This window comes from Rhinopithecus roxellana, chromosome 13, assembly GCF_007565055.1.
Source record: "Rhinopithecus roxellana isolate Shanxi Qingling chromosome 13, ASM756505v1, whole genome shotgun sequence".
In the NCBI taxonomy this organism is placed as follows: Eukaryota; Metazoa; Chordata; class Mammalia; order Primates; family Cercopithecidae; genus Rhinopithecus; species Rhinopithecus roxellana.
In genome coordinates, this window is record NC_044561.1 from 64435013 (window position 1) to 64460846 (window position 25834).

A 25834-nucleotide genomic window follows, 5' to 3' on the forward strand; every position below is an offset into this window, starting at 1 on the left:
GCTGGATTACGTTTATTGATTTGCGAATGTTGAACCAGCCTTGCATCCCGGGGATGAAGCCCACTTGATCATGGTGGATAAGCTTTTTGATGTGCTGCTGAATCCGGTTTGCCAGTATTTTATTGAGAATTTTTGCATCGATGTTCATCAGGGATATTGGTCTAAAATTCTCTTTTTTTGTTGTGTCTCTGCCAGGCTTTGGTATCAGGATGATGTTGGCCTCATAAAATGAGTTAGGGAGGATTCCCTCTTTTTCTATTGATTGGAATAGTTTCAGAAGGAATGGTACCAGCTCCTCCTTGTACCTCTGGTAGAATTCAGCTGTGAATCCATCTGGTCCTGGACTTTTTTTGGTGGGTAGGCTATTAATTGTTGCCTCAATTTCATAGCCTGCTATTGGTCTATTCAGGGATTCAACTTCTTCCTGGTTTAGTCTTGGGAGAGTGTAAGTGTCCAGGAAATTATCCATTTCTTCTAGATTTTCTAGTTGATTTGCGTAGAGGTGTTTATAGTATTCTCTGATGGTTGTTTGTATTTCTGTGGGGTCGGTGGTGATATCCCCTTTATCATTTGTTATTGCGTCTAGTTGATTCCTCTCTCTTTTCTTCTTTATTAGTCTTGCTAGCGGTCTGTCAATTTTGTTGATCTTTTCCAAAAACCAACTCCTGGATTCATTGATTTTTTGGAGGGTTTTTTGTGTCTCTATCTCCTTCAGTTCTGCTCTGATCTTAGTTATTTCTTGCCTTCTGCTAGCTTTTGAATGTGTTTGCTCTTGCCTCTCTAGTTCTTTTAATTGTGATGTTAGAGTGTCAATTTTAGATCTTTCCTGCTTTCTCTTGTGGGCATTTAGTGCTATAAATTTCCCTCTACACACTGCTTTAAATGTGTCCCAGAGATTCTGGTATGTTGTATCTTTGTTCTCATTGGTTTCAAAGAACATCTTTATTTCTGCCTTCATTTCGTTATGTACCCAGTAGTCATTCAGGAGCAGGTTGTTCAGTTTCCATGTAGTTGAGTGGTTTTGATTGAGTTTCTTAGTCCTGAGTTCTAGTTTGATTGCACTGTGGTCTGAGAGGCAGTTTGTTATAATTTCTGTTCTTTTACATTTGCTGAGGAGTGCTTTACTTCCAATTATGTGGTCAATTTTGGAATAAGTGCGATGTGGTGCTGAGAAGAATGTATATTCTGTTGATTTGGGGTGGAGAGTTCTATAGATGTCTATTAGGTCCACTTGGTGTAGAGATGAGTTCAATTCCTGGATATCATTGTTAACTTTCTGTCTCGTTGATCTGTCTAATGTTGACAGTGGAGTGTTGAAGTCTCCCATTATTATTGTATGGGAGTCTAAGTCTCTTTGTAAGTCTCTAAGGACTTGCTTTATGAATCTGGGTGCTCCTGTATTGGGTGCATATGTATTTAGGAGAGTTAGCTCTTCCTGTTGAATTGATCCCTTTACCATTATGTAATGGCCTTCTTTGTCTCTTTTGATCTTTGATGGTTTAAAGTCTGTTTTATCAGAGACTAGGATTGCAACCCCTGCTTTTTTTGTTCTCCATTTGCTTGGTAGATCTTCCTCCATCCCTTTATTTTGAGCCTATGTATGTCTCTGCATGTGAGATGGGTCTCCTGAATACAGCAGACTGATGGGTCTTGACTCTTTATCCAGTTTGCCAGTCTGTGTCTTTTAATTGGAGCATTTAGTCCATTTACATTTAAGGTTAATATTGTTATGTGTGAACTTGATCCTGTCATTATGATATTAACTGGTTATTTTTCTCGTTAGTTGATCCAGTTTCTTCCTAGCCTCGATGGTCTTTACATTTTGGCATGTTTTTGCAATGGCTGGTACCGGTTGTTCCTTTCCATGTTTAGGGCTTCCTTCAGGGTCTCTTGTAAGGCAGGCCTGGTGGTGACAAAATCTCTAAGCATTTGCTTATCTGTAAAGGATTTTATTTCTCCTTCACTTATGAAACTTAGTTTGGCTGGATATGAAATTCTGGGTTGAAAATTCTTTTCTTTAAGAATGTTGAATATTGGCCCCCACTCTCTTCTGGCTTGTAGAGTTTCTGCCGAGAGATCTGCTGTTAGTCTGATGGGCTTCCCTTTGTGGGTAACCCGACCTTTCTCTGTGGCTGCCCTTAAGATTTTTTCCTTCATTTCAACTTTGGTGAATCTGGCAATTATGTGTCTTGGAGTTGCTCTTCTGGAGGAGTATCTTTGTGGCGTTCTCTGTATTTCCTGAATTTGAATGTTGGCCTGCCTTACTAGGTTGGGGAAGTTCTCCTGGATGATATCCTGAAGAGTGTTTTCCAAATTGGTTCCATTTTCCCCCTCACTTTCAGGCACCCCAATCAGACGTAGATTTGGTCTTTTTACATAATCCCATACTTCTTGCAGGCTTTGTTCATTTCTTTTTCTTCTTTTTTCTTTTGGTTTCTCTTCTCGCTTCATTTCATTCATTTGATCCTCAATCGCTGATACTCTTTCTTCCAGTTGATCGAGTCGGTTACTGAAGCTTGTGCATTTGTCACGTATTTCTCGTTTCATGGTTTTCATCTCTGCCATTTCATTTATGATCTTCTCTGCATTCATTAGTCTAGCTGTCAATTCTTCCACTCTTTTTTCAAGATTTTTAGTTTCTTTGCGCTGGGTACGTAATTCCTCCTTTAGCTCTGAGAAGTTTGATGGACTGAAGCCTTCTTCTCTCATCTCGTCAAAGTCATTCTCTGACCAGCTTTGATCCGTTGCTGGTGATGGGCTGCGCTCCTTTGCAGGGGGAGATGCGCTCTTATTTTTTGAATTTCCAGCTTTTCTGCCCTGCTTCTTCCCCATCTTTGTGGTTTTTATCTGTCTCTGGTCTTTGATGATGGTGACGTACTGATGGGGTTTTGGTATAGGTGTCCTTCCTGTTTGATGGTTTTCCTTCTGACAGTCAGAAGGACTGTCTGTTGGTCTGTTGGAGATTGCTCGAGGTCCACTCCAGACCCTGTTTGCCTGGGTATCAGCAGCAGAGGTTGCCGAAGATAGAATATTTTTGAACAGCGAGTGTACCTGTCTGATTCTTCCTTTGGAAGTTTCCTCTCAGGGGTGTACTCCACCCTGTGAGGTGTGGGGTGTCAGACTGCCCCTAGTGGGGGATGTCTCCCAGCTAGGCTACTCAGGGGTCAGGGACCCACCTGAGCAGGCAGTCTGTCCGTTTTCAGATCTCAACCTCCGCGCTGGGAGAACCACGGCTCTCCCCAAAGCTGTCAGAGTTGTTCGCGTCTGCACAGGCCCCCGCTGCTTCGCCTGTTGGTCTTCAGCTGTGCGCTGTCCCCAGAGGTGGAGACTCCAGAGACAGGCAGGCTTCCTTGAGCTGCTGTGAGCTCCACCCAGTTCGAGCTTCCCAGCGGCTTTGTTTACCTACTTAAGCCTCAGCAATGGCGGGCGCCCCTCCCCCAGCCTCGCTGCTGCCTTGCCGATAGATCGCCGCAGACTGCTGTGTTAGCAGTGAGGGAGGCTCCGTGGGCGTGGGACCCTCCCGGCCAGGTGTGGGATATATTCTCCTGGTGTGCCTGTCTGCTTAAAGCGGAGTATTGGGGTGGGAGTTACCCGATTTTCCAGGTGTTGTGTGTCTCACTTCCCCTTGCTAGGAAAACGGATTCCCTTCCCCCTTGCACTTCCAGGTGAGGCGATGCCTCGCCCTGCTTCAGCTCTCGCTGGTCAGGCTGCAGCAGCTGACCAGCACCGATTGTCCGGCACTCCCTAGTGAGATGACCCCAGTACCTCAGTTGAAAATGCAGAAATCACCGGTCTTCTGTGTCGCTCGCGCTGGGAGTTGGAGACTGGAGTTGTTCCTATTCGGCCATCTTGCTCCGCCCCCTCCTGAATATATTCTTGATGTAATTGGGTTTAAGCCTACCATGTTGCTGTGTATTGTCTGATATCTTATCGGTTCATAGTTTTCTTCTGTTTCTTTTTTTCACTTTTGTTTCTTTTTTTTTTTTTTTTTTTTTTTTTTTTTTTTTTGAGACGGAGTCTCACTCTGTAGCCCAGGCTGGAGTGCAGTGGCGTGATCTCTGCTCACTGCAAGCTCCGCCTCCTGGGTTCATGCCATTCTCCTGCCTCAGCCTCCCGAGTAGCTGGGACTACAGGTGCTGCCACCACCTCCGGCTATTTTTTTTGTATTTTTAGTAGAGACAGGGTTTCACTGAGTCAGCCAGGATGGTCTCAGTCTCCTGACCTTGTGGTCCCCCTGCCTCGGCCGCCCAATGTGCTGGGATTACAGGCGTGAGTCACCATGCCTGGCTCATTTTTGAATATTTTTAATGAATCAATTAATTTCCTATTTTGTTTTATTAACTATAACTCATTCTTACTTTAGTACGTGGTTTTCAGTCTTTTTTCAAATGATGTTGCACTATTTCACATATAATGTAAAATGTACCCGCTCTAGCCTTTGTGCTAAGTTTATCAGATACTGTTACATTAATCATAAAACTCATAGTAGTTTTCTATTTCTGCTGCAACAAATTACAACAAATTTTGTGGCTCAAAACAGCATAAATTAATTATTAGGTCAGAAGACCACATAGGCTCTGCTGGGATCTGCTCAGCATATTACAAGATCACAATCCAGGGGTCAGGAGGAATGCGATCTTTCCTGGAGGCTCTCGAGCAGAATCCTTCCTAATGTAATTCAGGTTGTTGGCAGAATTCAGCCTCTTTCTTCTGTTGGACTGAGGTCCTGTTTGCTTGTTAGAAGTCACCTGGAGGAGGCTGTCTTTACCTTTGAGCAACTCCTTTCTGATCCTTGAATGGGAGTCTCTGAAGCTTTGTACCAGCAGCAGTATGTTCAATCCAGCCTATACTTGGAATGTTTCCAACGCATCTCTCTTCTGCTGCATCTCTTCTGCCTTCCTCTTCTTACAGCAGAAGAGAAATCTCTGCTTTTAATATCAGATGAAAAGAGGATCATGTGATTGGCCTCGCCTAGATAATTCATGATAATTTCCTCGGTTAATGTCCGTAACCTTAAAAAACACTTGCAAAGTCTTTTTTAATCATGATATTTAATGTGTTCGTAGGTGGCCAGGTGTTAGGGCATTGACATCTTTGGGAAGAGGCATTATTCTTCCCCCAACAACTGTGCTATGCATACACACACACACACACACACACACACACACACACACACACACAATGTATAGCTTCAAACTTCCAATTAGCTCATATTAATAAATGATTACATTAAATTAATTAAGTTATTAGAAAAAAGTATTTTATATTTATCTGCATAGTTAGTATTTGCAAGGTTTTTCAATACTTTGTGTAAATCCAGATTTCTATCTGGTATAAGTCCCCAGATGCTTGAATGACTTCCTTTAGCATTTCTTGTAGTGCACTTCTGTTGCTGACGATTCAGTTCACCTACTGTATGTCTGAGAAAACCTTTATTTTACTTTTATATATAAAATACATTTTTGCTCTAAATAGAATTCTAAATTAACAGGTTTTATTCTTTCAGTACTATAAAAATTATGAATCATTATGTTTGCCTGAGTTTTTTTAGTTGGAAACTCCTCTGACATTTTGTTCCTCTGTACATAAAGTACCCCATCCAACCAGTCACCCCCAAATTCTTAGAGATGTTTGCTTTATCACTTTTCTTAAGCAGTATGGGTACATTATACCTTGGTGAAGCTTTCTTCATCATACTTGTACCTAGGTTTTGCTGATGACCTTGGTTGATCATTTTTAACAAATTTAGAAAAGTTTTAGTCATTAGATGTTCACATATTGTTCTCTGTCCCACATTCCTTTGGGACTCCAATTTCACATATATAGGCCACTTGAATGTACCCAACTGATCTTGATCTTATCTTTCATTTTCTGAATAATTTTCAGAAAATAATCTTATGTTTCATTTTTGATCTTTTTTTCTTTGTGTATTAATTTTTGGATATTCTCTCTTATTGCATGTTCTAGTTTACTAATCTTTTCTTTGGCAATGTTTAATCCACTGTTCATTCTGCTGAAGTCTTCATCTCAGGCACTTTAGCTTTTAATATGTAGACACATGATTTTTAAAATACCTACCCCAGAACTGAAAATAAAAATAAAAATAAGTTAAATTTCTATGAAGTCTTCAACATGATCATTCTTTCATCTAGATTATTGGGTGCAAGGAATGCCATCATAATAACTGATTTCCTGTTATTGTGTACCATCGTCTGTGTTATTCCCGGGTTAGTTTTCAACCAATTCTGTTTTATCCTCATTATATCTTATATTTCCTGCTTCTTTTCATAATAATTTTAGCTTGGATGCTAGACATTATAAATGTTACCTCTTTATCTGCTGTTTTTGTTGTTGTTGTTGTTGTTGTTGTTGTTGCTGTTCTTTTCAATATTTTAGAACTTATTTTTTCTGGAAATATAGATGAACTACTTGGAAATAGTTTAATCCTTCAGTCTATGCCTTCAAGCTTTGTTAAGTTTGATCAGAATAGTTCTGGACTTTCTTTGGCTCACCCGTGAGATAAGAATGTTTCTTAATTCCTTACCTGTCATGCATTAGGAGTTGGTTTTATTCTGGCTCATGAGAATATGAACTTTTGTTTGCTCTGTTTGAGCTTGGAAATTGTCCCTTCCAATTCTTTTGCATAGTTCTTTCCCTGGCCTCACTTAGTTTCCTCTCGGGGGTGCACTCATCAGTACTCATCTGGGGACTCCAGGCTTAATCTCTGCAAATCTCAGGGAATCCTCACCTTACCATTCAGTCCCATCTGGCACTGTGCCCTGTGAACTATAGCCAATATCCACTTCCCTGTACTACTAGCACTACCTCTTTCCTCAGGGAGACCTCTAAACTCCAACTAGGATCCTCATTCCTATGCTGCAGTCTAGAAACTCTCTCTAGACAGTAAGGTGAGGCACAGCAGGATTCACCTCATTTCCCCCCATGTTTTAGGAATTTCTATTGAATGATTTCATTGACTGATTCACAAAGTCTTGAAAAACAGTTGTTTTATACAATGTTTCTGATATTTTTAGCTGTTTCAGTTGCTAAGATAAATTGGATACATGTTTCTGCATCTTGGTTGGAAACTGATATTTTTAGATATATGTTTCAGTACAGCAAACAAAATTTCAGTGTTTTAAGGTTTTGAAAAATGTATCCTAGTAATAAGAAGACCTGACTTCTAAATATTTTTGTCTCTTATACTGTAATAAACTCAAAGCAATTTCAGATAGCTATTGCTATGTCTGAATTTCACTTTCTGCCTACTTCATCCATACATTTTGTTCTATAATTAAATTATTTTTATTAGCTAATGGCTTTAATTCTACCTGAGGTTTGCCAGTGAATTTTTAACAGCAGGATATCACAATGGTTTTTCAAAATACGTTGCGCTATGAATTGAAACATGGCCCACATTTTAGGTGTCTCAGGAACATGAAGAATATACAACCAGTGCAATCTGAAGTTCATAACAAAGACAAACAGTAGGAAGTGAAGGAATCTTCCGAATACTTTGGTTAGATCAGAGCAATGATTTAAAGAAAGAGGAAGAGTCTGATGAACTGAAGTAGAAACAGGCATTCCTTGAACAAGAGTCATGATTCCCTCACATAGGCAGAATTAAAAATGTTTTTCTGCTTTAGAACAATCAGGAACTGACTTCTCCAGGAGGGTGGGCTGTTTCAGAGCATCAGCTTATTGAATCTGATTGTAATTGTTACAAAACACAATGACAATTTTTTAAACTATCAATATGATTTTTAATGTTTGTTTTCAAGTTAACATACAGTAAAATTTACTTTTTTAATTGTAGAGTTCTATGAATTTTAACATATACATAGATTCATCTTGGCACTGCTACAGTCGGTACAGAATTGTTCTTTCACCCCAAATCACCTCTAATCCCTTTGTAATCACTTCTTCTTTCAATCTCTAAACACTGACAATCACCACTTCTTTCCCTGCCATTATAATTTTATCTTTTCCAGGGTGCCATATTAGCACAGCTTTAAAACAGCTTTAAGTGATCTCATTGTTCAGTTCCTACCTATGAGTGAGAACATGCAGTGTTTGGTTTTCTGTTCCTGCGATAGTTTGCTGAGAATGATGGTTTCCAGCTGCATCCATGTCCCTACAAAGGACTCAAACTCATCCTTTTTTATGGCTGCATAGTATTCCATGGTGTATATGTGCCACATTTTCTTAATCATCACTTGGACTCGGGAAGGGGAGCATCACACACCGGGGCCTATAACGGGGAGGGGGGAGGGGGGAGGGATTGCATTGGGAGTTATATCTGATGTAAATGACGAGTTGATGGGTGCTGACGAGTTGATGGGTGCAGCACACCAACATGGCACAAGTATACATATGTGACAAACCTGCACATTATGCACATGTACCCTAGAACTTAAAGTATAATAAAAATAAATAAATAAACAAAAAAAATAAACACACACACACACACACAAAGAAAAAAAAAATCTTATAACCACGTATCTTAAGTTGCTAACAATTTAACTTCAATTGCATACAAAATCTCTACTCTTTTACTCCTCTCACACACTTTATGTTATTAATGTCACAAATTACATATTTTTATAATAGGTACCATTAGCATATTTTATAGTGACACTTATTTTTATACTTTTGTCTTGTAACTTCTATACCAAAATTAAAAGTATGTTATGCACTACCAAAAAAAAAAAAAAAAAAAAAAGAAAAACAGCTTTATAGTAAGTTCCACAGTTGAAACCTACTGCTCAGGAAATATTTCTTTCAAAATATTATAGTGCATTGACAATGCACTTAAAATCAGGTAGTATCATTTATCCAACTGTTCTTTTACAAAAGGGTTCTAGAAATTATAATTTATTTGCCTTCTATTTAAAGTTTCACAACAATTTGTCTGCACAAACATATCAGGCTGGGATTTTAATCAGAATTGTGAAAAAGCTTTATATTAGTTTTGAAAGAATTTGACTTTTTTTCTATCTTGAGTTTACAAATATATTAATATGGTATGACTTCTTATTTATTAAAGTCTTTTTTTTGTTTCCATTATCAGATCCATTGTAGTTTTCAACATTCAGATATCATACATAAATTTTGCTTGACTGGCACCTAAGTATGATAGTTTTGGAGCTGTTGTACATTTTTTTAAAATTTTGATTTCCAAATGTTTATTGCTAATACGCATATAAGATTTGATTTGGGGTGTTTTTCTTTAATCCTTTGACTGTGTTACACTCAAATAATTAGTTCTAACAATTTTTTTTAAGATTCCTTGAGCTTATATTGTATATAACAATCTATTTCTAATTTCAGCAAAATAGAAAACATTTATTTCTTTTCTGCCTGTGTGTCTTAAATCTATTTTTACTTGCCTAGTACTGCGTTGTTCTATCAGTATGAAGTTTAATAGGAGTGCTGACAGTGAATTTCCTTACTTGCTCCTGGTCTTACAGATAAAGTATTCACTTCTTTACCTATATATCAATGTTAGGTCTAAATTTTTTGGCAGATGTTTTTCGTCATGATAAAGGAGTCTTCTTTGTTCATAGTTTGCTCAGAGTTTTTATCATGAATGGATGTGAAATTTTGTTGTTTTTATGTTTTAGCCTCAACTCATATTATTAAATGCTTTTTTCTTTAAACTGTTAAGTTAGGTAAATTAATTGGGTCTTGATTAATATGCTTAATATACTTGATATAATTTAATTATACTTAATGTAATTAATATGATTTAAATATATTCAATTAATTTATTCACCTAACAGTTTAAAGAACAATTATTTAATAATATGAGTTGATGCTAAAAGGTTCAGAGGTTTCTGAAGTTCTATTCATTAGTGTTGTATAACTAAATTATATTAATACTCAGTCTATCCAACGTAACAGTTTAAAGAAACTGTTTACTGGTAACAGCATTGTGTCAGCCTTACATTCACAAAAACTTAGTGTTGATATATTTCTATTTACAGCTAGATTCTATTTACAGCTAGATTTTTTTTCTAATTTTTTTTAAATAAAAGCACCTATTTTCATGAGATATTGGTATGTAGGGTTATTTTCTGGTACCATATATGACTTATTAAATTATCAGCATAATGCTGTGTTCATAAAATGAGTTGAAAAACATTCTCTCCTCTTATATTTTCTGAAACGGATTGTATAGAAATGCTATTATTTCTTCTTTAAGTATGTTTTTAAATTTAACACATAAACTATCTGGGTCTAAATATCTCCTTTCAGGAGACTTTTGATTTATCTTTAAATAAATGTATTTTTTATATTTTTTAATAATTATAGGATTGTTTTTGTTATGTATTTTATTTTGAGTAACTTTGTGGTTTCTGGTTTTCAAGGAAGTGGTTCGTATTTTCGATATTGATAAGTTTGTATGCATAACGTTCTCTGGATTTTTAAAAATATTTTTATTATCTGTCGAATCTGCACTGATATCTCTTCTTTCAATCCTGATATTGGCAATATGTGTCATCTCTATTTTTTTCATCCTGAGTCTTTTTGGAGGTTTAATTATTGTATTATGATTAATTATAATCAGTTATTCCAAATAAACTTCATTTAAAAAAATTTTCTCATTTTGTTTTGTTTTCAATTTCATTATTGTCCTTTTCTTTTATATTGTTTTCTTCCTTCTGCTTAATTTTTGCTTATTTTGCTCATGTTTATCTAGTTTATTAGGCTATCCCAAACAGTAATTGTGAATTTGTTCCACTTTTTTTTTGTCTGTCAGATTTTGCTTCATATATTTTGAAGCACTTTTTCAAGTTGATGCACATGTTTTCCTGCTTGTCGTGTACTGATTGTCATGTTTTCCTGCTGAATTGACCCTTTTATCATTATGTAATATTCCCTTTTACATCTTTTAATTTCATTTGTTCTGAAACCTACATTTTCTGATATTAACATAGCCACTGCAGCTTTCTTTTGATTAGAATTTGAATCGCATTTTTTCTATTGTTTTTATTTTATCCTGGCTTTATCATTACATTTCAAGCAATTTCTTATAGACAGCATATATTTAGGTTATATTTTATTCATTATGCCAGTTTCTGTGTTTTTATTCATGAAATTAATCCATTTACACTTCATTCAGATGTGCCTTTTTAAAATGTTATTTTAGTTTGTTCTTTTTGTCTTTCATTCTTCTATTTTCCCTGCTCTAAATTCTCGATTATCGAACATTATTTAGAATTTGATTTTATTGTATCTATGATGCTTCTGGCTATATCTGTTTTCACAATTTGTGGGGAGAGGGTGTTGACCTTGTAATTCAATGTCCCTATTTAACTTAGAATCAGTGTTTACCATTTCAATTTGAATGTAGAAAGTATAGCATCATATAGGTCTCTACATCTTCTCCTCTTTATATCATACTTTTCTTATGTATGAAAATCATTGAAAATTCCATCAGAGAATTTATTTTTTCTTTTAACCATTAAATTACTTTAAATAACTTAAAAAGTGAATAGTGTGACATGTTTCTCAGATATTTACCGTTTGTAACTCATTCTTTATTTCTAGAGTTTGATATTTCCTTTGATTTAATTTACTTTCTCTTTGAAAAAGTGCCTTGAGCAATTCTTTTATATCAGGTCTGCTGGGAGAAATTGTAATAGTTCTCCTTTACCTTCATGTCTGAAGGATATTTTGCTGAACATAGACCTTGCTTTGACAGTTCTGTTCTTTTAGAACTTTACAAATTTTGTTTCATTTCCTTTTGGCCTTCATGATTTCTGGTAAGAAATTCACAGTCATGTGAATCATTGTTCTCCTATAGCTATTGCATATTTTGGTATTTATATATTTTTGGTTTGTAGAGGTTTGATTATGATGTATCTCTACGTGAACTGCTTTGGGTTTATCTTGGGTTTGATGCTGTTGGCCTATTTGAGAAGTTTTCAGATGTCAGATGCATTGATACATGTACGTGTGTGTGTGTGTGTGTGTGTGTGTGTGTGCCTACATTATTTTGTACTGGTTCTCTTTCTCTTTTCCTTCTTGGATTTCATGACATTTTGGTATTGTCTAAGAAGTTCCTGAAGGCTATTCATTTCTTCTTTAATATTTTTCCTTTTGTTTTCAAAATTGGATAACTTCCATTTGTGATTCTTTGTGTTTGATAACTCTCTGTCAGTCCATTCAGTACATCCAAGAATTTTGTTGTTGTTGTTAACTTAAGTAGAATGCTAATATTTATTTGGGGTTTTAAAAATATATGCCTTTGGAGAGACTTTCTATATTTCCATTTATTTCACCTAATTATTTAGAACATGTTTTAAACAGTTGCTTTAAAATAGCTTATAGATAATCCAACATGTGTCAGCATGCCATTGACATTTCCAATGACATGATTTTCCTGGTTCTTAACAAGTGAAACAATAGATTATATTTAGGACTTTCAATATTACATAATCAGACTCTGGATCTTATTTCAGTATTATGGAAAATGTTCACTTTTTTGTTATTTTTGTAGGCAATCAGTTTGTTTAGATCAGACAACAAATTCTGACCATCCTTCTTGGTTTTACATACAGATTCCATTTTTATTACCTTTCAGTATTTGTCAGTGTGTACCAATGACCATTCCACGACCTTTGTGGAGGTTTACCTTTTAGTTAAATTCACAAAATCTTGGCACTGTTTAGAATCAGATTCAATAAGCACAGCTCAGGACAGAGCTCAAGATTTCATAAAGAACTTGCTGTGGATGCTTTTCTAAGACCTTCCTACTCTATGATCTCTGATGCACTTTCCTGTTCCTTAGGTCACCACTTTTTAGTCCTCTGACCAGAAAGCTGGGATCTTATTTATCACTCTCTGCACCAAATATGCCCTTATTCTGGTTCAACTGTTCCAATAAATGAGGAAGATAAAAGCAATGGGAGATTTTGCTCTTAGGACTACAGTTTATCTGATTGAAGAAGCATGTCATCTCTCAGAGAATTGGGTGTTTGCACCTTTCCTCTGTTGACATTGTCATTGCCAGATTTACTTCCTGCTTCCTGAGTCTGAACTGGAAGACTTCTCTTTCTTGGACCTTTCTTGAGCAGTGTTGATGACAACTTCTGGGTTTTGTGATGCCATCAATTCAGGCTATGGAATTCTGGAAAAAAAAAAAAAATTGTTATCTCACAGTTTGTCTGGTGATGTTTTAAATTCTGTTATATTCTTAGTAGCAATATTTCTGCTGCAATTTACTTTTAAGAGTCTTCAAATAGATTTCATACACATTCTCTCCAAATGTAATGGTCATATTAAGTGGGGAGATAGGACACTGCAAGGTTTCTCGAATTAACTTCAGTGTGACTTTGAACATTTAACCTACCATTTAGGATTCTTACTGCCTTTTGAAAGCTTTGTATTTAATGCCATACTTTTCTTAGTTAATGGGATAAAAATTAAAAGATTTATAGGGGAGAAAATGAAAGTGGTTCCAATTCTTCTTTCTTTCTGGCAGTTTATCAAAGGTAGAAATAATGCTATTCTTACAAAATTTGTTATTTTATTTATTTTGTTATTATTATACTTTAAGTTCTAGGGTACATGTGCACAACGTGCAGGTTTGCTACATATGTATACATGTGCCATGTTGGTGTGCTGCACCCATTAACTTATTTTAAAAACATGCAATAATAACTTGCCAAAATTGAAACACCAGATCATATATTTATTTTTCGTATTATTAAGATATTACAGTAAAATGACCAGTTTTTAAAACCAAGATAACTCTTTCTCCCTGACATCTCCGTCATCTTCCAATTTTATCTGTATTCTTTTTTTTTTTTTTTTTTTTTTTTTTTTTTTTTGTGACAAAGTCTCGCTCTGTTGCCCAGGTTGGAGTGCAATGGCTCAATCTCGGCTCACTGCAACCTCTGCCTCCCAGTTGAAGTGATTCTCCTGCCTCAGCCTCCTGAGTTGCTGGAATTACAGGCGCCTACCTCCACGTTTGGCTAATTTTTGTATTTTTAGTAGAGATGGGGTGTCACCATGTGGGCCAGGCTGGTCTCCAACTCCTGACCTCAGGCGATCTGCCCACCTCAGCCTCCCAAAGTGCTGGGATTACAGGCGTTAGTCACCGCGCCCGTCCATCTTTATTCTTGGTATATAAATAAAACAATTATAGCCCCTGTATGTTGGTCCTTGGACCATTAGCACATAAACCCGCCAATGCCAAATTCAAAAATTTACACATCCAACTGTTTTAAATTACCCTGCATAAGCCTATTTTAAACATGTACAATCAGCCTGCTTTGGAAACTGCAAAACTGTACCCAACTTCTGCTAGCCATACACAAACTCCAAGGGCAATACAAGATACCAAGCCCATAGCTGCCCTTCTACCTTCTGAGAGAGTCTGAGAGACTCTGCTGTACTGCTGAGTGACATCACCTGGACACATGAGCTCCCTCTCAGATTCTTCACTCTTCCAGGAGTTCCCTTCCCTCTTCTCCTACTCTCTGAGCGGTGACTGGACATGGCGTCTTTAAACAGCCCCCTGCTATCAGGAACTTCCCATGTCAAGCAACCTGTATGAGTACCACCTAAGTCAAATTCATTGTGCCTTAATGCCTCCTATCATCATACCTTTTTCCTTGATCAGTCCTGAAATCTTCACACTTACTTGTACTTTCCATCAGAATATTTTCTGTAGAATTTTGCAAAAGTGAGTATTACCAACTCTAAGACTATGTTCTGAAATCTTACACCTTTAGATCACTTTTCAATACACACCATGACTTTTATTATACATTATTTTTCTCATAAGTTTTATATGATTTTAAAAATTAATTAATTATTTTTTTGAGACAGAGTCTTACTCTGTTGCCTAGGCTGGAGTGCAGTGGCACAATCACAGGTCACTATGACCTTGACTTCCCAGGTTCAAGCTATCCTCCCATCTCAGCCTCTTAAATAGCTGGGACTACAGGCACACACCATCCTATCCAGATAATTTTTTCTGTGTTTTTTTTTGTTTGTTTGTTTTTTGTTTTTGTAGTGACAGGGTCTCATTATGTTTCTCAGGCTCATCTCAATATCCTGGGCTCAGGTGATTCTCCTGCCTCAGGCTCCCAGATTGCTGGGATTACAGGTGCGAGCCACCATGCTAGGCCTTGACTTCTTTTTAAATTTGAATTACCAACTTGTATTCTAATCCATTTTGTACTCCAGGCGGTCTCAAAACTTTTCCTTAATGTATAAGTTGACATAAAACAGGTGAATTATCAGATCTGTTTCTTCATTCAGTCTTTCCTAATATATTTTAGAACCTGAGAAAGACTTTCGGATAAGGAGTTAATTGAACTTTTTCTCCATTAGCACAGTCCAATAGCTGCCTTTCTCAGAAGAAAATCCATTTGCACACAGATACTTGGTTGGAAAAGGGGTGACTCAAGAGAACTTCTGAAAGGTGTTTGGGACCTCAAGGTTTCTTGAAACACTCTGAGGGCCTTTGATGTAGAGTATTGTTAACTGTAGAATGTATACTGCAAGAGTATAAAAACTGCTGTGTTTAATGGTGAAATTAGCTTTCAAGAATTAAAGGAACATTCAAGCTTGCATTTACTTATTTGTGTATTTATTGACCTGAGAGATCTTCCATATTGACTATGGCCTTTTATTTAATTATTATCTTGTACTGTGGAAAGACTTCTTTTGACGAAAATAAAGTCACAGTAATGTTTTCTCTACTTTCAACTGTATCTTTTCACTTAGATTTTATTTAATAAGCCCTTTAGTTTGGTGGTAAAATGTTGTAGACATCTGGTGATGGATTAGCTTTAGTAAATTGTATAAAAATATTTATTAGGCTGGGCGCGGTGGCTCAAGCCTGTAATCCCAGCACTTTGGGAGGCCAAGATGGGCGGATCACGAGGTCAGGAGATCGAGACCGTCCTGGCTAACACGGTGAAACCCCGTCTCTACCAAAAAATACAAAAAACTAGCTGGGCGAGGTGGTGGGCACCTGTAGTCCCAGCTACTCGGGAGGCTGAGGCAGGAGAATGGCGTAAGCCCAGGAGGCCGAGCTTGCAGTGAGCTGAGATCCGGCCACTGCACTCCAGCCTGGGCGACAGAGCCAGACTCCGTCTCAAAAAAAAAAAAAAAAAAAAAATTTAAATTTTTTTGTGTGTTTTTAAATTTGTTCATTTATACTTCTCTGGTTATAAAAATAATCCAATGTTAGTATAGAAAATTGCATAATGTCTACTAAGGACAATTCAAAGGAGATGATTAATATTCTTAAATCAACATGTTAAACATTCATTTACCATTTTTACCTATGAATTTCAATTATGGTTAATTAAATGTAGAATTGATTATGTAAACAAATGCTGTAATAGATATATATCTGGTCATATTTGGCCAGGTGACTTATATTTGCCCAATAGTGTAACCACAGGGTTTGGAATACTGATCAGTTTGAGTGAGAGTGAGGACTGATTCATATACTGACATAAATATGTCCCTTACATGTAATGTCAACTTGATAAAAGAAGCAGAATACAGAAACAGGTGTGTTTTTAAAAGAAAGAAGAAAATATTGAAATATTAATCAGTGTTTACATACATAAATGCAAGTGCTGACCAGGCTCTGTGGGATACTCGTGAGGCAGGAGTACTGCTTGAGCCCATGAGTTGGGGACTGCAGTGAGAGGCTGTGATCACACCACTGCATGTCAGCTTGGGTGACAGAGGGAGACCCCATATCAAAATGTAAAAAAAAGAAAAAAAAATGCAAGCACAGTCAGCTTTTCATATCGTTGGTCTTACACTTGTGTTTTCAACCAATTTGGATGGAAAATGTTTTTTTTTTAAATAGCAATAAAATTAACAATACAACAATGAAAACATACAAATAAAGAACAATACAGTATAACAACTATCTGATGGATTTCCTAGAATCAATCCTCTGTGAATATCAGTTAACAACTGTAATTAATAAAAATAACTAACCAAGGCCGGGCGCAGTGGTTCACGCCTGTAATCCCAGCAATTTGGGAGGCTGAAGCGGGTGGATCACAAGGTCAAGAGTTTGAGACCAGCCTGGCCAATATGGTGAAACCCTATCTCTATTAAAAATACAAAAATTAGTCATGATGGCGCAGGCCTGTAGTCCCAGCTGCTCGGGAGACTGAAGCAGGAGAATCACTTGAACCCAGGAGGCAGAGGTTGCAGTGAGCTGAGATCACACCACTGCACTCCAACCTGTCTGACAGAGTGAGACTCCATCTCAAAAAGAAAAAGAAGAGAAACAATAATAACTAACCAGGAAAATGATAAGGTCAATGATTTTAATTGCCTCTTATTTTATTTTATTTTTGATCTTGTACATATGATCTATGTAAAAAGCCAATGTAAAAGAACATAATAATCAGGTTCCTTTGGCAAATAATTAGAAAATGCAGAAAAGCATAATTATGAAAATGCAACAAAGCATCAGTTAACAATTTTTCATTGTTTTTGTACTTGCTGTCTGAGGAAGGAAATACTTATTTGATTAAACTGCTGATTCCTCTTATATTAACTTTCACTAAGAATGTAATTTTAAATGTCAATGGAACCTTTTTTTGATTTTTCTTAAACCAACTTAATGAGGCAATTTGATCCTCACTCTTCTACAGTCTGATGGTACTGTATAAAGCCCTTACTGTGTTGTTCAGATAGGTTTGATTTTAGAAGTCAGTACTCAATACATTATGGCAGTTATGCCACTGCTTTACTCTATTCACAAATTAGGAACAACCATGTAGAAAATGCCCAAAATTTGCTATTAGTCAAATATGCGTAGAAATGTTCTCTTGACTAGATTTTGTAACAGGACAGATACACCAAATCAGTTGGCACTCAAGATTGAAGACCACTCAGATACATTTATTTAAAAAGAATTGTATGTACGTATTTAGTTTATAGTAATCAGGAAGATAGACTTTTTTTTCCAAATGAAATTATAAAATTAATTATTGTTCTTTATGCCTATCATTTTATACTTTCATTTTGTAAATTTTGTATGCATTTTAAGTTCCAGAATAGTATTCTCATTAAATAGCACTTTAAATTGATCACCCTCATAAATTCAGAATGGAAGATTCTGACAATTAACCAGAAACAATATTAATGAAAACTGAGAGCTGTTAGATCGTACTACAGCATTTGCAGCAGTAGGGAAGAGCAAAACATACAAATTTTTAAAAAAGAAAACAGATGGATTTCATTGATGCCTGATATGACTATGTGAAAGTAACAATTTCATGATCAAAATCATGATGAATGCATTCTCCATAATTGAGATGTCTTATTGTATATTGAGAGGCTATGTAATATTAAAATACTTGTCATTCCTTACCTCATATTATAAGCAGTTAAGTATCTGAAAAATTGTCAAAGATGTAAATTGTAAAATGAGGGTACTTGATTTGTTATCAAAGGAAGGTTCTTAAAATTAACTGAAAACATGTAATTTCTTACTATCCATGAGTAATAAAAATCAGCTTTGCAAATGTGGTTTCCCAGGTGTTTCACTTTTCTGACTTCATATAATAAAATGCAGTGAAAGAAGTATGTTAATGAAATTATGGGAAGACCCAAAGAAATAACCTAATTAGCTTTTCATACAGACTGAGGATATAAATAGTGAATGTTAGAACTATCAAATACTTTGGTGTTAATCTGCTCTATCTATTCACTTGACCAGGAATCAAGATCACTTCTGTGACTTTCTAATGGACACACAGCCCTACATGTAAAATCATTTTTCTGATGACTAGTGATAACGAGCATTTTTTCATATGTTTCTTGGTCACTTTTATGTTTTCTTTTGAGAAATTTCTGTTCATGTCATTTTCCCATTTTTAATTGGATTTTTTTTTCTTGTTGACTTAAGTTCCTTATAGATTCCAGATATTCGACCTTTATCAGAGGCATAGATTGCAAACATTTTCTCCCATTCTGTAGGCTGTCTGTTCATTCTGTTGATAATTTGTTTTGCTGTGCAGAAGCTGTTTAGTTTAATTAGGTCTCACTTGTCAATTTTTGGATTTGTTGCAATTGCTTTTGGGGACTTAGCCATAAATTCTTTGCCAAAGCCAGTGTCAAAAAGTGTATGTTCTATGTGTTTTTATATACATTTTTTATAGTTTGAGGCCTTACATTGAACACTTTAATCCATCTTGAGTTAATGTTTGTATATGATGAAATGTAGTGGTCCAGTTGGTTCTTTTGCATATGGTTTGCCAGTTATCCCAGCACCACTTACTGAATAAGGAGTCAACATTTTGTTAACTTCGTCAAAGTTCCGATGGATATAAGTGTGCAACTTTCATCCTCAGCGAAATGTAAATCAAAACCACAATGAGATACCATCTCACACCAGTCAGAATGACTATTATTTAAAAAGTCAAAAAATAACAGATGCTGTCAAGACTTCAGAGAAAAGGGAATGCTTATACACTGTTGATGGGAATGCAAATAGCTCAACCATTGTGTAAAGTAATTTTGAGATTTTGCAAAGAACTTAAGCAGAACTGCTGTTTGAGCCAGCAATCCCATTATTGGGTAAATACCAAAAGGAAAATAAATTGTAAAAGACACATGCACTTGGATGATTATCACAGTGCTATTCACAATAGCAAGGACATGGAGTCAACCTAGGTACCCATCAGCGGTGGACTGGATAAATAAAATGCAGTACATATACACCATGGAATACTACACTGCAAAAAAAAAAAAAAAAAAAAAAAAAAAAAAAAAAGAACCATGAAGTCATGTCTTTTGCTGCAACATGAATGCAACTGTAGGCCATAATCCTAAGCAAATTAACACAGGAACAGAAAATCAAATACTTCATATTCTCACATTGAATACCCATGGACATAAAGAAGGGAGCAATAGACACTGAGGACTACTAGAGAGGGGAAAGAGGGAGGTGGGATGGTCTGAAAAACTACCTATTGAGTACCATACTCACTACCTGGATGACAGAATCACCTTTACCCCAAGCCTCAGAATCATGCAAGATACCCAGTTAACAAACCTGCCTATGTGCCCCCGAATCCAAAAAAAAATGTAAAAACAAGTAAAGAGAGAAAAAGGGTTGTGAGTCTTAAGATTAGCAGTCCTCTGCTAGATGAAAAATCTATGTGTGCATTTATTTGTTGCTTTATATTTAAAACAATTGGAATTACAAATGAGTATACTTCCTGGCTGTGCTTAAGTGGAGTTAGCCTTCCTTGGCTCAAATACATTTGAAGGAATTAGTGGGTGCTGATTAATCTGAACCAAACAAGCTGGGACATGAATAGGCATTTCATGGTTAGTATCATCTTTATCTTCTGAGAAATATTTGAGGATTGGGGGAAAGACTTGTAAGACTCAGAAAACATAGGAAGTTGCTGAATGCTATTATTGATAAAAAGTAAATCCGTCTGTCAAATTAAGGGTATCTCTGTTGCCGAAGCAGCCAGTCAGGGGAATTAAAACTTGAAGGTAGACTAATATGTCCATGTTAGTGGGAGTTAATAGAACTACTTCACTATACATCCCCGTGTTCCTTCCAGCTAAAGAATAAAATAGAAACTTTCCAGGAAGTGTTGACTACTCAACACGTACAGAATACAAATCCTTGAAAGAATTCATTTCATTGTAATTCTCTAAGGAATTAAAAGACTTTACTGTACTAAAGAGAGTAATACTGCTCTTGCAACTAAATGTATAAATAATGATACGCAAAATATGCATTTTGTTTAAAATGTTATTTTCCATAATTACAAAGGAAGGAAAACAGGGTACAGATAGTCAAATGACAATGTACTTAAAATTCAGAGTTAATATCTGAGAAAGTTCTATCTTTCGTAATACTAGTAATTATTATGTTACTTTAGAGTCAACATGTCAGATTATGTTTCTTGTATCTAAATTCATAAAGGCAGAAACTTGATTTATTGTGTTTAATTACTAAGTTACATACCAGTTCTTATCTCTACCATCAAGGGAGGTAATGTGGCATAAACGCTGACCTGAATTGTAGAGATATTTGAGTGTAATCACACTTCTAAATGTCTGTCTGATATTGTTTAGTGTATGTAAAAATTATTAATATACTTAATTTTTGGAATATTACTTTATGATATTCAGCTTAAAATTATGAAAGTGTTCATGAGTCACAATTTATGCTCTACTTCGAAATTTAGCTTCTATTGTGGATGCCAGTGATTTGTTTATTGCAAACAGTGCATTTCAGTAACAGTTTCAACATGTTCCAAATGTGCAGCATATACAGTTTTTCCAATGTAATTAGTCAGAAATTGGAGATGCTTAATTTTAAAATTGAATAGTTCATGAAAATCTATTTCCATTTTCTGTATGGCTTATGCAGTTTCTCTTCATAAAATGTTCTATAGTTGCTTGAAGAAATTAAGTGTAGTTAATCAGAAAGAACATTATGGTTTAACACCTAATTTGAAAGCCCTGTTTTGAAGCAGTGATTGATTGCTTATGGCATTACACAGACCAATGAGAACCCAAATAGGAAATCCGTTTATGCTCAAAGTAGATCCTCAAATTAATGTAAGTTAGGGTGGTGGTGTCTTTTTCTGAGACATAGTTCCTAAAAGTATATATGTTTGCTAGAATGTATACTTTATTGTTTAATTTAATAGATTTAATAGTGAAATAGCTTTACAATGAATTGATATAATTATTGCACATTAGAACGCAGATCAGTGATAAAGTTATTTTACTATGAAACCAAATCTGTTTCATTAATATAAATGGAGATGTGAAGGATGACGTTTGAAAGCTTAAAATGTGGCAAAAAAATATCTAAATGATGTTAGTGAAGGTGTTTTCATCTCTATTTATTCTATATTCATGTCTCCTTCAGTGCCGCCAGCAATCTCAATGCCTCAGAAATCTTTTAATGCCACGGCAGAGAGAGGAGAAGAGATGACATTTTCCTGCAGGGCCTCAGGCTCTCCAGAACCTGCCATCTCCTGGTTCAGGTAGGTTATGCACCCCCTCCCTCTGGCTTGTGTCCATTATCAGGCTTATGGAACAGTATTGGGATCTTAATCGTTTTGGTAGAAAGCAAAACATTGCATTTTAGTTTCATTAAAAAAAAAATTCTGGTGCTATTTTTGGGGCTTAAAGTGGTTAAACTGCTAAAGAGATCAGCAGTGTGACCCCTCTCTAATATTCTGAGTCAAAGTCTGTACCCATTATACTTATTCTGTCTGTAAAAGCAGACTTTTGGAAACATGGGACCAGGAGCACCTGTGACTTAGTCAAACATTTTATTACCCCTACAATGTATCTTGAAATGGATATTCTAGTGTTATTGACACCACTGTCATATGTATACAATATCATATTTTATTATAATATAATTGTGTATATTTGTATTATACACAAAATAATGTATTATAGAAAAAAGCGGATTTTATAGAGTTAAAATTCCATAAATTTGATATGTAATTTTTAAAAATCAGCTCATCAAATGAGTAAATTCTGTATTCTACATCTATAATTTGATAGTTTACTTACTTTTTTTAGAATTTTAAAATACTATTTGATTTTTATTAAGATCAAGAATATTTTTAAATATTCCATTCTTTTAGATTGTGTCTCAAACTACTAACTTGAAGACAATAAACTTTAAAACTGGACCATCTTGTAAATATGCATTAGTAATGCAGGTTATTACAAAAACATTAGGTATAAGTATTTACAGAATCACTTCATAAACCATATAGTGAAAAATAATTTTAAAAGATTAGCAAAATATACATCAAATGTACAAAAGTGTCGTTACTAAGGATTAGGTTATTGTTTTAAAAGTTCTTTGAAGGACAATAATTGAAATCCCAAACTAACTTTTATTCTTTTTTGCTTGAGCATGTACTGACATTACCCTCAACTTTCAACCCTTTGTTTATACTGCTTATCATTTTAATAGAGGATGTAACAATACATGAGATGTTTCTTCAAATATTATGCGTTTAGATGTTCTTTTCAGACAATAATTTTCTTGTGACAAACTGTTGGTATTTTTTAGTAGGATTGCACCTTGAATATTAACATATTCACCCCAGATAATCATTGTCTGTCCCAGTGACTGCTGGTTTACTCGTGTGGATCCTTAAAAGTCTATATCATACCTAATTGTATTACAGAAAAGCTACTGAATTATTCATTCCACTGAACAAATATTGTTCTACAATCTTTTTTCCTATGGTTTTGTATTTCCAAAGAGATTTATTTTTTCTTATTTGAACAACATTGATGTAACAGATAAAGAAAGTAAAGCACAAAAATAATATGAGTAGGAAATTGAACAACAAAAATGAGCTTGCTATACTCATAGTTCCACTTTGGTATGTAGTGGCAAAAACATCCTAAACTTCAAGTCTGTGCCGAGCTTAGCTAATGTAATTGACGATTCCACAAACCAATAGTGGGAATAGTAGCTGGTAGGAAAGTACAGGTGAATAAGCCTTGTTTTGAAATAAGTTTTCAGTCATTTATTAAGGAATGCTATAAAACATAAACTGTGCTGTGTAAAGGGGCTAGAAGTCTTCCTGCATTCAAGAGCAAGAAGGGAGCATGTATCTTTATCCTGTGAATTCATACTTAAGGGCACTTCATCATTTCTGAGGGAGAAATACATGGAAACTGGGTGTGTCATTGTTAACAGTGTTAGAACATATGCCCTTGAAAAATATGACTCCAGGTTTAAGAAGAAAATCTCCTTTACTTCTGAGATAACTTGATCACAGAGATTACAAGTTTGATAGTAATTTCAGATTCCCCACCTATTTATGTTGATATTAAGTTATGCAGATTCATCATTAGTCCCATCTTTAAGACAATATTAGAACACTTACAATCAAGTGACAATAGTAATTGTGAGACTGGATGCTTTTAGTTTGGTCATATTTAGTTGTCTACGCCACAACCCTTTCAAATAACAGCTTACCAATTACTTCTCACCAGAATACCAAGATTCTCCAGCAGATGGGAAGTTTTAGCTGCTTGGTTTTTCAGAGAGACTTCTTCTCTGCTGAGATTTTTTTTTCTTAAAGTTTTACATTTCTTCAAAATTGTTTTATCATATTTAATTGGAAATATTATTATATAGATGAGTATAAATCAGATTCAGAGAATAATATAATGAGTAATTTAAATCTATATTTTTTCTTCTCCATATCTTCATATGGTATTATTTCATCCTTCCGATAGAATGAAATAATAATTTATTGAAAACCTAAATAATTGTTCTAGTCTCTGGATATAAAATATATACTGGGAGGATGAGAATGTGTGGTTGTAACATTAACAAAGGTAAAATTTGTGTTAGAGGGAAATTCTGACCTTTCATCTGTACATGTAGATATGTCATGTTTGTGGAAAAGAAAAAATTCCCACAAGTATCAGGAAATGTAGGGTAGTAGCCCTGAGAGAAATGTCTAGACCATTTCATAGAGATAATATTTCCAAGCAAGATAAGTGAAGTCAGTTGTACTAGTCAGCTTGAGCTGCCGAAACAAAATGCCACCCACTGGATAGTTCACACAACAGGAATTCCTTGATCTCTTGACCTCATGATCCGCCCACCTTTGCCTCCCAAAGTGCTGGGATTACAGGCTTGAGCCACCGCCAACATGGTGAAACCCCGTCTGCACTGAAAATACAAAAATTAGCCGGGCGTGGTGGTGCGTGCCTGTAGTCCTAGCTACTCTGGAGGCTGAAGCAGGAGAATCGCTTGAACCAGGGAGGCAGAGGTTGCAGTGGACCGAATTTATGCCACTGCAATCCAGCCTGGCAACAGAGCGAGACTCCATCAAAAAAAAAAAAAAAAAAAAAAAAGAATTTCTTTTCCCACAATTCTGGAGTCTAGGTATTTAAGATCAAGGTACCTGCAGGGTGGCCTTCCCTCTGTGTACAAACTCATAGAGAGGGTTCTGGTTATCTTCCTCCTCTTTCAGAAACACCGATTCTTTTTTGTTTGTTTGTTTTTTAATAATTTCAACTTTTATCTTATGTTACTGGTTTATATATTACTATAGTGTACTTTTAATCATTATTTTAGAGTGTACTCCTTCTACTTATAAAAGAAAAGTTAACTATAAAATAGCCTGAGGCAGTTTCTTTAGGTAATATTCCATAAGAAAGCATTGCTATCCTAGGAGATGACAACTCCATGCCTGTTACTGCCCCAAAAGACCTTGTAGTGGGATGAGATGTGGAGGTGGAAGACATTGATATTGATAATCCTGACCCTGAGTCGGCTGAGGCTAATGTGGGTATCTTCCTTTTTTGAAAAAAAAATAGTGATTAAAAACTTAAACAAGAAAAAAATATATATACTTATGAAATAAACAATAAAGAAAATATTTTGTATAGCTATACAATGTGTTTGTACTTTAAGCTATTATTAAAAAAGAATCAAGAGTTTAAACATTTTAAGAGTATATAAAGTAAAAAAAGCTAAGATGAATTTTATTATTGAAGAAAGAAAATGTTTAGTGTAGCCGAAGTATACAGTGTTTATAAAGTCTAGGGTACTGTACAGTAATGTACCAGGCCTTCACAGTCACTCACCACTTACTCACTGAGTCACCCAGAAGAACTTCTAGTTCCGGAAGCTCCATTTACAACAGTAAATGTCATATATATATATATATATATATATAGCATTAACTTCATTTATTTACTTGTTTATTTATTTATTTGTTTATTTATTGAGACAGTCTCGTTTTGTCACCCAGGTTGGAGTGCAGTGGTGCAATCTCAGCTCCCTGTAACTTCTGCC

The 25834-nt window shown here is 35.5% G+C and overlaps 1 protein-coding gene across 6 annotated transcripts in view; it reads left to right on the plus strand.

The window, feature by feature from the left end:
• Positions 1-25834, plus strand: part of NCAM2 (neural cell adhesion molecule 2) — a 570822-nt gene that overhangs the window by 325338 nt on the left and 219650 nt on the right. For all 6 annotated transcript variants that reach the window (XM_030915246.1, XM_030915247.1, XM_030915248.1 and 3 more), the window contains one exon: positions 21908-22025. In XM_030915246.1, the coding sequence (XP_030771106.1) occupies positions 21908-22025 (118 nt within the window). The remainder of the gene's footprint in view (positions 1-21907; positions 22026-25834) is intronic.